This window comes from Papio anubis, chromosome 7 (genome assembly GCF_008728515.1).
Source record: "Papio anubis isolate 15944 chromosome 7, Panubis1.0, whole genome shotgun sequence".
NCBI lineage: Eukaryota > Metazoa > Chordata > Mammalia > Primates > Cercopithecidae > Papio > Papio anubis.
In genome coordinates this window covers 136037658-136051900 of record NC_044982.1, presented here as the reverse complement: position 1 = coordinate 136051900, position 14243 = coordinate 136037658, and the positions used below count along the sequence as shown (strand labels likewise).

The 14243-nt window shown below is 38.8% G+C and overlaps 1 protein-coding gene and 1 non-coding gene across 3 annotated transcripts in view; both read right to left on the bottom strand.

The window, feature by feature from the left end:
- Positions 1-1085: 1085 nt before the first annotated feature.
- The window catches only part of LOC101001645 (tropomodulin-3), a 78294-nt gene continuing 65136 nt past the window's right edge, over positions 1086-14243 (bottom strand). For both annotated transcript variants that reach the window (XM_003900943.5, XM_017960622.3), the window contains 4 exons: positions 13712-13819; positions 10248-10391; positions 8538-8682; positions 1086-2323 (listed from right to left, as the gene is read on the bottom strand). In XM_003900943.5, the coding sequence (XP_003900992.1) occupies positions 2289-2323; positions 8538-8682; positions 10248-10391; positions 13712-13819 (432 nt within the window). In that variant the 3' untranslated portion in view covers positions 1086-2288. The remainder of the gene's footprint in view (positions 2324-8537; positions 8683-10247; positions 10392-13711; positions 13820-14243) is intronic.
- LOC116275992 lies at positions 3789-3890 on the bottom strand. Its single transcript, XR_004185458.1, has one exon. It is a non-coding gene; the product is annotated as a U6 spliceosomal RNA (small nuclear RNA).

Below are 14243 nucleotides of genomic sequence, written 5' to 3'. Positions count from 1 at the left end.
AATCTTGCTGGAACTGTGCAGTCTCTACAAAACCAAATACAATCAAAAAGCTGCATATGGGCGCGGGGAGGGGAAGAGGGGTGAAGAAGAGAGGGAGGGAGAGAAATAGGGAAACAGAGAAAGTCGGAAGGGAGAGGGATGGAGGAAGGGAGGCAACAAAGCAAGCAGGTGAGCCTTGCTAACTTAGAAAAATATCAGTGGCCTTTAACTGACAGGGAATAGTGCAAGTTAATCTTTGGCCCCTATAAAACACTGGATACTGATATAACAAAACAAAACAAGACAAAACCAAAAAAAGAAACCAAAACAAAACAAAACAAAAAAACCAAAGACACATACCACAGTTCTTATGAGGGAAGCTTAGTCTATTAAGAAGGCTTATTAGCAGAGCACACAAGAAGCTGCCTTGCTTGTTAGATAAACTGTCCAGCCCAAGCCAAAGTAGCAGACGTATTGCAATTCAATTTCAAAAAGTTTTTTTTTTTTTTTTTTTTTTTGAGACAGAGTCTTGTTCTGTTGCCCAGACAGCAGTGCAGTGGTACGATCTCGGCTCACTCCAACCTCTATCTCCCAGGTTCAAGTGATTCTCCTGCCTCAGCCTCCCGAGTAGCTGGGATTACAGGTGTGTACGACCACACCCAGCTAATTTTTTGATTTTTAGTAGAGACAGGGTTTCACCATGTTGGCCAGGCTGGTCTTGAACTCCTGACCTTAACTGATCCACCCACTTTGGCTTCCCAAAGTGCTGGGATTCCAGGCATGAGCCACTGCGCCCAGCCCAAAAAGGTAAAAAAAAAATTAATAATGATTAGCTACCTTGCCTCCCTCAGAAATGAGATTTTTTCCCTTCAGAAACATCTCTGTAAATGATACAGCCAGGCCTGAATTTTGAGGCCAGGGTTACCTCAGGTTCCATTCCTCCCTGTTTTCTGCAGCTGTAAATGCCTCTGCCATCTCCTGCTCCAGGGGCTGCCCTGAGACAGAACATGAACACAAGTCCAGATCCTCTTCCCACCAGCATCAGCTCTGCAGTCTCCAATCAGTCTCCCAATCACAGTACTCTAGTTCAATTGTTCACTTTAATACTTTGAGCAAGAAAGACTGCTTTTATTATAGAAATGACTTTTATAAATATGGACAAAAGTATAAGATGAAAGGAAGCATATACTAAAAATTAGATTTATGAAGAATAGCAGTTTTCCTTCTTGGCTGGAAGATCTGTAGCAGTGATTAAATACTGTATGCAACTCTGCACTGCAAATAGGAACTTCTTGATACTGTGTAACACCAAGTAATTTACATACATGCTAGCTTCCAGTTGACTTACAGTAACCATTAGTTTAAACAACTGTTTTGCAAGTGCCTCATACTGGAACTCTATCATATTTATTCTCTTTGATTTCATTGTTTAACAGTTTTCTTTTTTCTCTTACCCTAAATAATTAAGAGTTGGCTGTATACCTTTTTTTTGGGGGGGGGGGGCGGTGAAAACAGCTTTTATTTTTTACTATTAGCTTTCACAAAAATTTAATAATGCTCACTTTATTAAAATGAAACACTGGAATGAACTTAGACCTCACTATACTTTTAAACAAAGTATGTAACCTAGCAAAGCTGATGACTTTGTTTTAAGAAAACCTGGGTGTTGCTGTGTCTCATCAGACAAGTGCAGTAACCTGGAATGCACAGATGACCACCTCTCTCCCTGGAGACCTGCTTTAGCTCCAACACAGATGACCAGATTTTGAGTCAACTGTTTTAAAATTCTGGCATTTTGTTCTCTTCATAGAGAAAAATCACACCCTTGCAAAGTTCATGTATTTAAAAAATTTTTTTTAAATTTAGAAAAGTCTCCAGGTCATGGAGTGAAGAAAATACTGAAGTGTTTTATGTCTAAATGAAGCAATAACAATTCTGATACCAGCAATATCCCTTTTGATTTAAAAAAGATTGGTCCTCACAATGTTCAAATTATTCTACACAAATGACCTGTGAAATTTTTTACAATTGTATTTTTTTGCTCAAGAGTCATCATAAATCATTTGATTAAACTAAATTAAAATTGATTTCAGCAGAAAGTAGAAATGTTTCAGAATATAAAATATCACATTACTGATTTTACAATTTGAAACTGATAACAACTTAAACTATAAAAAAAAAAAATGCATATCACTAAAAAAATTTTTCCAGTCTTTTCCCTTCTACCCAGGAAAATTTTACATCTGGTGTCACCAACATGAACCTTTGGTGATCTTCTGAAGTCTTCCAAAGATTACACCTTGGCAGACTTACGGGTGATCTCCTTCAACTCGTCTCTTGCGCACTATGAGAAAAATAAAAGAAACTATGTTAGAAATCCCTATTAGTTTTTACAATGGTAACTTGCTTATAACAAGCAAGTTTCTGCGTAAGTTATAAGTTCTACAAAATTGAAACGTCCATTTCCAGTTCACATGACCATTAATTAAAAAAAACAAAAACAAAAACCAAACCTACTTCCCATCATTCACCACTGTCATTTACTTGTTGAGAACCGACGGGCTTCAAAACAAGAACTACATGCCCTAAGCTCAATGACTCATAGCTGTGCTTACATAGCAGCAGCACTAGAAATCTAAATGGTCAGCAATCATCTACAAGTCATTTGTTTTTATTTTTAACTTTGTAATTTATTTTATTAATAAAATAGAGATTAGGTCTCACTATTTTGCCCAGGCTGGTCTCAGACTCCTGGGTTCAAGTATCTGCCCGCCTCAGCATCCCAAAGTGCTGGGATTACAGGTGTGAGCCACTGCGCCTAGCCCAAGTCATTTGTTTATTGAAAAAGTACATACTCAGGTTTAAAAAAACAGCTAGTAAATTAGTGTGTTAAATTTTGAAGTGACATTTGGGCAGCTGGGGTTAGAACATATTAAAAGTAGCTATTTGCATGCTCTCCTGATTAGACACTACAATGTATTTCCTTAGGCTGTAAAAGAATATACCAAAAACATTTTTGTCATTTTTATAGGTAAGTGATTTGCTACTGCTTTCTGAATTTTCCTTCTCTTGCTTCCTGTAAAATAAACCAGTTCAGGGTCTGATAAAACAACAAATGCAAAGTAATGAAAATCTCAGACCCTGGTAATATGGCGCGGTCACTTCTGACTACCATAAACTTTGGCTGCCTAAGTGGCCAACTTGCTCAGCTTATGCAGCAAAGAACGGTACATGTATGTATCTGAGACTACCAGCCTCTTCCTGGACTGGTGATGCCAAACTACTCAGGAGTGTTCTCTAGTAGCAGAACAAGGTCTTCAACTTCAAATCTTGCTACCTGCACTCTCACCTATCAGCCACTAGACAGCATTCACTGACTGCCACCAATTCAGGACTCTCAGCACTGTGGCCAGCTCCTAGAGAGGACAAAAACCACAGGTTCCAGAGTTGGTGACAAATAGAGTGAATCATGGCTCTGTCACTTCTGTAGTATGTATTTTGGCCTAAATTGGCTGTTTGACAGAGGAACTAGAAGCCAACAGGTGTACCTGGTGTCCTGGCCAGGCCATAGACACTCCACTCTTGTGCTACTCTGACTGCTGGCTTCTGTTTGTCAGCCTTTAATAGATAAGACCACACGTTCAGATGACGTATATAAAATCTTGTTCAGCCATAGGCTGGATGCTCGCTTGAAAATAAAACCAGAAGGACTAAAGTATCAGGTTCCCACAAACATTTTTATACTTATCTAATTAAGTTTGCCCGACTCTAAGTTTATTTTATTTATTTATTTTTTGCCAGAACTCAATAAAAATAGGGATTGCTTCATGAATGTGTGTGTCATCCTTGCAAGGGGCCATGCTCATCTTCTCTGTATCATTCCAATTTTAGTGTATGTGCTGTCAAAGCAAGCAACTGACTCTAATTTTAATCCATGCTAACAAGGACAAGTTTCATGTGTTCACTGAAGTATTAAAAAAAAATTAAATGGAGACTTGAGCTCTCAAATATCAAATCATGTATATAGATCTCTGAAAAATATAGGAATGTCTGAAAGGCAAACTTCAGATAATTCTTTAGGGTAGAACATTTCAAAGAAAATTTTGAATTGCAGCAGGGTTTGGATGTTATTGGCATATCACTTCAGATGCTAAAATGCATGCTATAAAAAAGGACAGAGTGCAGCAAACAAAAAAGGTCTACAAAATGGAATATGTAGTTAGCTAGTGCAAAGATAGTAATGTGAGACTCAAAAGTAAATAGAATATTGCATGTATACCATAGAACCTCTTTGCTGTTACAGCTGTGACACTTCTTAGCTGGAGAGATGGAGAGTAGGTAGAATTATTTCAATGAATAGCTGAGACTAAGAAAACAATGAGAGAGGGAACGATGTTATCAAAATCAGAACTCAAAGATCTGATAAAGCCCCCTCTACAAGGTGAAAAAGAACTATATGCCCAGGAGATTCTGCACAAGTTTCAAGTATTGTTCTTTGATTATCTCTTTTGTGTTAGCACATATCAGGCTGCTGAGACCAGTATGTCAGAAAACATGGTCTTCAGACTTTCCATCTTTATCTTCTAGGCAGAGGTCAGAGTATACAGCTGAAAAAAAGTTAAGCTGAGCGGAAGAATGAGAAACTGCTGCCACTGTGTGTACAACAGAGGACAGTGGGGCAACGGGCCATTTCTGCCTCCTCTTTCTCACCTGGTGCTCACCTGTTACCTTCCAGCAATTCCTCAGCTCATCCTCTAGATGGCAGGCTTATAAATGTTGCCCTGTTAACAATTTTTTGGATCTGGTCCAATTTCTTTCCAAAACACACTCCACTGATAAAAGTTGTCAATACGTCATCATTAGTTAATTGTGAATGTCCTAACTAACCTCATTTTCTAACTCTAAAAGAGCAATAAGGGCAGTTTTTTTTTTTTAAGTATCTTAATCATGTATTCAGTGTTCTCTAATGGCTCTCAAACGCTTCCTGCATAAAATCCAAATAAATCCAAGTTCTTTAACCATGTAATTTTAGTGTATTCTACCAACACTGCCTCTTAAATCTGCTGATATCACATTTTTTTTTTTTTTTTTTTTTTAAGACAAAAGTCTCACCCTGTCGTCCAGGCTGGAGTGCAGTGGTGCAATCTCGGCTCACTGCAACCTCTGCCTCCTGGATTCAAGCAATTCTCATGCCTCAGCCCCCTGAGTAGCTAGGATTACAGGCACCTGCCACCACACCTGGCTAATTTTTTATTTTTAGTTTCACCACATTGGCCAGGGTGGTCTCAAACTCCTGACCTCAGGTGATCTACCCATCTGGGTCTCTCAAAGTGCTTGGATTACAGGCGTGAGCCACCGCACCCAGCCTTGATCTGCTGATATCACTTTGTAAATACTAGCTTTAAACAACAAGTACTTATTGGAAGTTTATTCTGGAGCCAGCCTCATGATAGTCAGTTCTTAAAATCCACAGGCTGTCATCAGCACATAAATAACTTGCTTGCTCTCAAATTTGAACTTTTATCTATAATTGCCCTGTCCAGGAATGTGTTTATTGTCATTTCATGCCTGAGACCCACGTCTGAAAATGTAGTTTGGATCAGAATGAAACAGTGTAAGTGGGAGTCTACAGAGTTCCCAGCACAAAGCTGCTTGCTTTCTCTCGATTCTGCTTTGGGTCAGAACACAGCTTCTTCAACATGGCCTTCAATTCCTCTATAACACCCCACTGTGCACAGCTATTCAATTGCTCAGTGCCAACATAAAGCAGTCTAGGAAGTGGTTTTCATTTGCCCCCCCATCTTGCATTTGCCCAAATCTCCCTCACTCTAACACTGGACATTTCTTTTCTTACAGAAATGCAGGCAAAGTGCCTACCAAAACAGGCTTCACAAAAAAGCACAACTGCGGAAGCCTTGCAAAGGTCAGCACCCCTGCCATGACATTTATGGGCATTCACTGTACTGCCCCTGGAGGGCCAGTTGCTGGAATCACCTGCCTCCTGGAGGGAGGTAAGTAACAGAGCTGGTTGGGGCTTGTTAAGTTGGTTTCCAAGGAGAGGAAAAATGGAGGATACTTCTGGCTTAGTTTATGGCCATTTAGGTACCAGAAAATTGTAACTTTGAGAGAGTTCAAATTCTACCACTTATTTATTCACTTAATCCAGTTTTCTTAAGTACCTATTGTGTGTCAGGCATGGTTTTAAGAGAGTTGGGATTCAATAGTTGGACATGGCCCTGCCAACAACATAGTCCCTGCCCTCAAAAAGCATATAGTCTTTGGAAATAAGACTATTACATATAATTAATTTTCTGAGTAAAAGGCAATTTAAAAAATAGGACAAATGCTGCGTTAAGTAGAAGACATATGGGGCACACCTGCTTAAGATGTGTAACAATGATGAACTCAGAAACTCAAATATCCACTCAACACTGGAGAAACAAGCCAGGGTTTCTGAGTGTGAAATGACTTCAACCCAAATCCCATCACAGACTAAATCAGAACCTCTAAGGAAATTCGCTCTGTCACTTTTCTGTAGTGTGTTTTTTGGCAAGTCAGTTAACTTCTTTGAGCCTCAACTTATCCTGCATAACAGGAGAACAACAGTATCAGTACCTCGTGGCTGTGTAGTGCACTAATGAGAACATAGTAAACATTCAACAGAGCACTTGGCTTCACTATCCATCAAAGTAGGGTTATGTGATGGTCGTGAGGCCCTGGTCAACCAACTTTTTGGGGTGAAGAAAGTCATTTTAAGCCAATAATGTATGTGTTTTTAAACCTCTCCAATTATTTATGAAGTCCAGCTAGAACTTTATGAAGTTCTCTTAAAACATTGCTCTAAGAAGCAAAATTAAATGCCTGAAGGAAAAAATAGAAGCTAACTAGTGAACCAATACTAAAACAATTAGCATGACTTTGCAAACTACATTTGGAATCAACAATACACCAAAACACACCAATTTTCTATTTTCAAAAGCAAGCAGCTAACATCTCCTCTGGGAAACCATAGTGATACAAAGGACAGAAAGAGTTTGAGCTAATATTTTCCACAGTGATCTGGAATAAAGAAATGAAGTGCTATTTTTTTCCTGCTCCAGAAACTTTTACAGAATGCAAACTCAAATATGGCTGAAGCTTAAGAGAATGGCAACACTTTGAAATGTCACTCCTTTTGAGAAGTCTTGTTTTACTTCTTTTCTAAAAGGCATCTTTAAAAATACTTCAATGGCAAACATCCTAGTTTAAAAGAATCAACTTTTGGAAACATGTAGAAATAAAATTCTAAGCACCATATTCTTTAATTCAGCCTTGGCTGGAAAGTCTATTTCAAACAGAAGCCACAAGCCTCAAGCAATTAAATAGGAACCACAGGAGAATGAGAGATTACTGACCTAGATGTATGCAGTGAGAAGAGAGTTCCACAACAGTCCTGTTAGAAAGATGAGCAAACACCTACATACCAGACTGTAAAACCTGGGTGAGGGCCCAGGTGCGGTGGCTCACGCCTGTAATCCTAGCACTTTGGGAGGCCAAGGTGGGCGGATGGTGAGGTCAAGAGATCGAGACCATCCTGGCCAACACAGTGAAACCCCATCTCTACTAAAAATACAAAAACTGGCTGGGCATAGTGGCTCACGCCTGTAATTCCAGCACTTTGGGAGGCCGAGGTGGGTGAATCACAAGGTCAGGAGATCGAGACCATCCTGGTTAACATGATTAACCCCGTCTCTACCAAAAATACAAAAAAAAATGAGCTGGGCGTGGTGGCAGGCGCCTGTAGTCCCAGCTACTTGGGAGGCTAAGGCAGGAGAATGGCGTGAACCCGGGAGGTGGAGCTTGCAGTGAGCCGAGATCATGCCACTGCACTCCAGCCTGAGCAACTGAGCAAGATTCTGTCTCAAAAAAAAACCAAAAAAAAAAACAAAAAACAAAAAAAAAACACCCAAAAATTAGCTGGGCATGGTGGTGCACACCTGTAGTCTCAGCTACTTGGGAGGCTGAGGGAGGAGAACCACTTGAACCCCAGAGGCGGAGGTTGCAGTGAGCCGAGATGGCACCACTGCACTCCAGCCTGGCAACAGAGTGAGGCTCCGTCTCACAACAACAACGACAAAAAACCTGGGTGAGAAATATAATTATTCTCTATTTTATATATTTCTATATTCCATATTCTATCATATAAAACTGAATTTCTACCGGGTCTATTTGATTAAAAGGGCAAAAAACTTTCCTTTAATGTTGAAATCTTTGTTTCAATAGTTCCAAGGACTGATTTGTAACTGAGAACAAATTGTTTGTTGTAGAAAACTGGTTACTTACAACTACGAAATATGCTTGTCACAGGAAGCTGACTTTACCCATTGACCCAATCATCACAACACCCTCTCTTTAATTGAACTAGAATTCAATCGGTATAAAAAGGACCATGTAGATTTTAGAAACAAAGGCCAAATAACTTCTTTGTTAGAATTTATTCTTAAGAGGGAAAGAAGTTTCCTCAATACATTAGCTTATGATAGAACCCAGAAACTCGATCGATACTGTCTATGTCTTACCTAAGTCATTGTTTTTTGTTATAGCATTAGCTGCCCTGGTTCGTGGTCCCTGCTGTGTAAACTGATATCCAAATTTAAGGATATTTGTATTTTCCTCAAGCATCTTGGCCATTTCCAATTCTACAGCTGTCCCCAACTGCTGCCTCTGGAATAATTAGAAAAAAAAGAACAATATTAATAAACTAGATCAAAATACTTTTCTAGGTATATTAAGACATTCAGGCACATGCTGATTCTTTGATCTCTTTAAAAAATGTTCCCAATTCCTACAACATATACATAGTTCAGTAGTTCCAAGGACTGATTTGTAACTGAGAACAAACTGCTTGTTGTAGAAAACTGGTCACTTAAAGCTACAAAATGTTTGTCACAGGAAGCTGATTTCACCCACTGACCCCATCATCACCACAGCCTCACTGGAACTTTACACGCACACACACAAAATAAACTTTTTAAAGTTCAGTAATATGATCATACAGACATCAAAAAAGTGTGAATTACTACAATGAGATATACTTCATACCCACTAGGATAAGTATAATAAAAAAGATAGATAATAACAAGTGTTGGCAAGAATGTGGAAAAATGAGGACATTGCTGGGAGGAATGTAAAATAGTACAGCTACTGTGGAAAACTGTTTGGCTGCTGCTCAAAAAGTTAAACATAGAGTTACCATGTGACCCAGCAATTACAATCCTAGCTATATAGAGAAATGAAAATCTATGTCCATGTAAGAGTTTGTAATGAATGTTCATAGCAGTATTATTTCCAGTGGCCCATATGTGGACACACCCCAAATGGAATAGAATATTATTCAGTCATAAAAGAATGAGGTACTGATGTATGCTACAATACAGATGAACCTCCAGAACGTTATGCTAGGTGAAACAAGCCAGTCACAAAAAGATCACATATTGTTTGATACCCCAGATACAAGCTGTCCAGAATAGGCAAATCCTAAGAAACAGAAAGTGGATGAGTGATTGCCAGAGCCTGGTGAGAGGGGTGAATGGGGAGCGACTGCTAAAGGGTATGGGGTTTCTTTGTGGGGTAATGAAAATGTTCTGGAATTAGTGGTAATGGCTGTAAAACTCCACAAATATACTAAAAACCATTTAACTGTATATTTTTAAAAAGTGAATTTTACTGTATGTAATTATATCTCAATAAAAAATTAAAAACATGGATTAAGAAGCACTGGGTTAAATTTTAAGACATAATCCTCTTTTCTACCTTCATAGTTTACAAAAGTTGTTTGAAGGACTGAAGGAGACATTTACCAAATATTTTTTCAAATAACTGGAGTTATTTTTTCAAATAAAAAAATTAATAGCTAATCTGGATGGAAACATTGCTAACATGTATCTCTCTGCCTCTTACTTACAAAGACCCTACAATGTGGACCTTGCCAGCACAGAGCTGAAAAATTGGAAGGTGGACTAGGTCACAGGTAAAAGTCCTCTCAGTTCAAACTAGATAGCCATCTAAATTCTCTTAAAATGATCTAGGGAGAGTATACACCTTTACATTGTATACACTGTTATATACACTAATATTCTAGATACCCCAAATGTCCGCTCTCCATTCAGCCCAGAATCTTTCAACAGGGATCCCTGACAGCCCACCTCCCATCCCCATCCTGAGTCGCCAAGCCCTACATAGCAGTGTGGGCTGTAGCTTCCTCGACGTTATTGTTGTAGAACATTGACCTGATTGTCAATCTTGAGCTCTGCCAGGGTTTCATTATCTCTTAACGCATCAATCAGTGCCAGAATCCCAACTCCTGTGATAAAGTTGGACTCCACATTTAAGCTCTTCAAAGTTTTGTTCACTTTCAGCATTTCTGCAAAAGCCTAGAAATTAAAGAAAATATTAAGAGATGAAAATTTGATATAGTACCTACTACATATTGTACATGTCATAAACAAATATATTAATTAACATAACTGCCTTAATGTTTGTCATTAGTTGTTTCAGTTTGACACAGTAGCCCATAGCTCTCACAGGTACAGTTGTCCCTCAGTATTCATTGGGGATTCGTTCCAGGACCACCTGCAGATACCAACATCTTCAGATGCTCAACTGCCTTATATAAAATGGCATAGTATTTGCATACAACCTGCACACATCCTCCTTTATACTTTTCATTATCTCTAGGTTACTTAATATACCTAATACAATGCCTACACATCATTTCATTTTTGTGGATTCAACACAGTATCTGGCATACAGCAAATTCAGATTTTGCTTTTAGAAATCCATAGAATTTTTTTTCCCAAATATTTTTGATCTGAAGTTGGTTGAACCCATGGATGACTGTATCTACTTTTCTTTTTTTTTTTTTTTTTTTTTTTTTGAGGCAGGGTCTTGCCCTGTCACCCAGGCTGGAGTGCAGTGGCACGATCACAGCTCACTGCAACCTCTGCCTCCTGGGCTCAACTGATCCTCCCACGTCTGCCTCCTGAGTAGCTGAGACTACAGTTGTGCACCACCATGCCCGGCTAATTTTTGTATTTTTTTGTAGAGATGGGGTTTCACCATGTTGCCCAGGCTGGTCTCAAACTCCTGGGTTCAAGCAATCCACCCACCTCGACTTCCCAAAGTGCTGGGATTACAGTTGTGAGCTACTGCACCTGGCCTGTACCTATTTTTCATATGCACCCTGTCATAATCTTTAGATTTTTTGGTCACGTGTAATTCCCTGTTGGTGACATTCTCTACTCCTCATTCCCTACTTCATGCTTCTTTCTTCTGTCTCTCTCACTCTTTCAGTTTCTGTGTCAGACCAACTTCATCAATGTCCCTGGAACATCTTTTCTTATTTGGGTCTTGCCATAGCTGGACCATGTGAAGCCAAAATGAGGGTAAATTATGTACTAATTTCCAAGGCAGGGGCCAAAAAAGTGGTCAAGGCAGAAGGCCAGAAAAGAACACAGATAACCAGAACCAGAAGAGCACAAAGGCCATTGAGAAGAAGGGGCTAATGACGTATTAAATTCCTCAAGTAATGGTATGTCTTCAATCTGCTTCTGTTTCACTTCTCATAGGATACGGCACAGTATTAGACATTTGACTCAGTGCTTAATAAATACCATATTGATTAATTAACAGAAGCCTACAAGTGAAAAAAGAAAGAGGAGGGAGACTGGGAAGGAAAGAGAAAGAGACAGAGAGGTAGGAGAGAGAAGAAGGGAAGGAAGGAGGGGAAGGAAAGAGAAAGAAAAAAGAACGATCATGAGTTTATATAAAACAGCCCCGTAGGGGGATTAAAAGCAAGCTTAAACTACAGAAAATATGGGTAAGACCAAGCTTAAAGTTAAAGGAAAGGCAATAAGGGGTAGAGATACTACAAAAAACTGTGGCTGATACCTACATACTTGTCCTTTCTATTAGCAACAACTAGCTATGTGAGCTGGAACAAATCCCTTATCCATACATTTATTCAAATATTACTGATGGTCTATTATTTGATTAGCACTGTTCTAGAGATTCAGAAATAAAACATATTGGTCCTTGCCTGGCAGAATGTTCCTTCTAGTTGGGGAGGGACGCAGATAATAAAAGTAAGCAAAGTGCAATGTTAGAAGGTAAAAAGAAAAAAGGCACAATAGGGTAGAGGGGGAGTACTGGGGGTGGAAGTGGGGTTGGTATTTTATATAGCATGGTCAGGAAAAGCCTCACCTAGAAGGTGACTTTTGAGCAAAGAGTCAAAGTGATAAGGTGAAGTTATGTGGATTATTTTAGGAAGAAAGTTCAAAGCAGAAGGAACAAAGGTACGGGCCCTGATTTGGGAGTCAACATGCCATGTTGAAGAAGGCTGTATGGCTAGAGTAGAATGAAAGAAAGGGCAAGTAAAGGAGATGAGATTGACTTATGTGAAGCCTTATAAGGCCACTGAAAGATTTTGATTTTTACTCTTAATGAGATGGGAAGCTGCTAGAGGGTTCTCCGAATAGGAATGAGATAATTTAACTTAAGTTTAAAAGAATCACTCTTAGTGCTATGTAAAGAATTGATTTTGGGGTAGGTAAAATAGATGAAGGTAACTCAATTAGGAGGCTGTTGCAACAATCCAGGTGGGAAAAGATGGTGGCTTGGGTCTAGGTGGTAGTTGTGAAAATGGTGAGAAGTGGTTGGATTCTGAAATATTTTGAAGATAGGGCTAAAGGTATGTTTAAGGTTGCAAGAAAGGGATGTCAAGAATTATTCCATTATAATTTTTTTTTTGCCTGAGCAATTAAAGATTGAAATTGCATTTAGTAAGATAGAAAAGAGCAGAGAAAAGCAGGCACAGGATGGAAGTCAGGAGTTTGGTTAAGGACTTACATGTAAGATGTAAATTAGACATCCAAGTAAAGCTGCTGAGGAGGTAGCTGAACATGAATACAGAATTCCGGAGAGAGATACAAACTGTAGATAACAACACCGGGAGGCATCAGCAAGTATATGGAGATAATATATATATTTCTGAGATTACCCAGGAAGTCAATATAGACTGAGAAAAGAAGGACCAAGTTCTGGGCCGTTCCAATATTTAGAAGTTGAAGAGATGTGGAGAAACCAGTTCAGGGCTTTGAGAAGGACTGTCCACTGAGGTAAGGGGAGCCCTCAATGGAGTGAGTGATATTCTCAAAGCCAAGTGAAACAAAAGGTTTATACCATGATCAAGTGGGATTTATCTCAGGAATGAAAGGTTGGTTCAACATATAAAAGTCAATCAATATACCATATTGACAGAATAAAGGACAAAAACCATATGATCATCTCAAGAGACACAGCAAAAGCATTTAACAAAAATCCACCACTAAGGATCCATAAATGGAATCCTCTGAAGATGTTAAAATAATGTGGTAGATCCCTAAGTATTGATACAACAAAACTTTAAAGATAAAACGTAGAGTAAAAAATCAAGTTGCAGAACAGCATACACTATATGATTCCATTTATGTTTTAAAAAATTCATAGGAAGGAGGGGGAAGCTGGGAGGGGGAAAAATTCATAGGAAGGAAATACAGGAAAAAATAAACACAAAAAGGTGGTAAGTAATATACTGCCTCATAGTGAGCTAAAAGATTAACTATAAAATAAAGGGGTAAATCTCGTTCATAAAAATCACCACTGTAACACACCCTGGGTATGTCATAATTTTGATATTCTCAAGTAGCTTACTTACAGTAGCAACAGGGTCATTGCTCCGGGTGGCTGCAAGACTGAAACATTTCACATGTGTGTTGGTTTCCAAAGCCTTTGCAAAATCTTTTAGGGTTGGAATTGGGATATTCTTGAAAGACAATAATATAAAACATCATTACATTTCAATTTTCATTATATTTAGTTTCCATTAATCAAATTTTTTTTTTTTGCTTTAAAATTCAGAAGTTACACAAACTCGTAAGAATTAGTCTACAAATGAAAACAAATAATGCAGTTTTCTCCACATTTATCTGACTTATTTATGATGGAGCATTTGCATAAACTACTGACTCAGAGCAGTGCACATAACACCATTTCTCTAGCACTTAGATTTAAAAAAATTCTCACTATTCTCACCTTTCATTATTCTTTGTATGTATGTATGTATTTATTTATTTATTTTGAGACGGAGTTTCACTCTTGTTGCCCAGGCTGGAGTGCAATGGCGCAATCTCAGCTCACTGCAACCTCCATCTCCGGGGTTTAAGCAATTCTCCCGCCTCAGCCTCCCA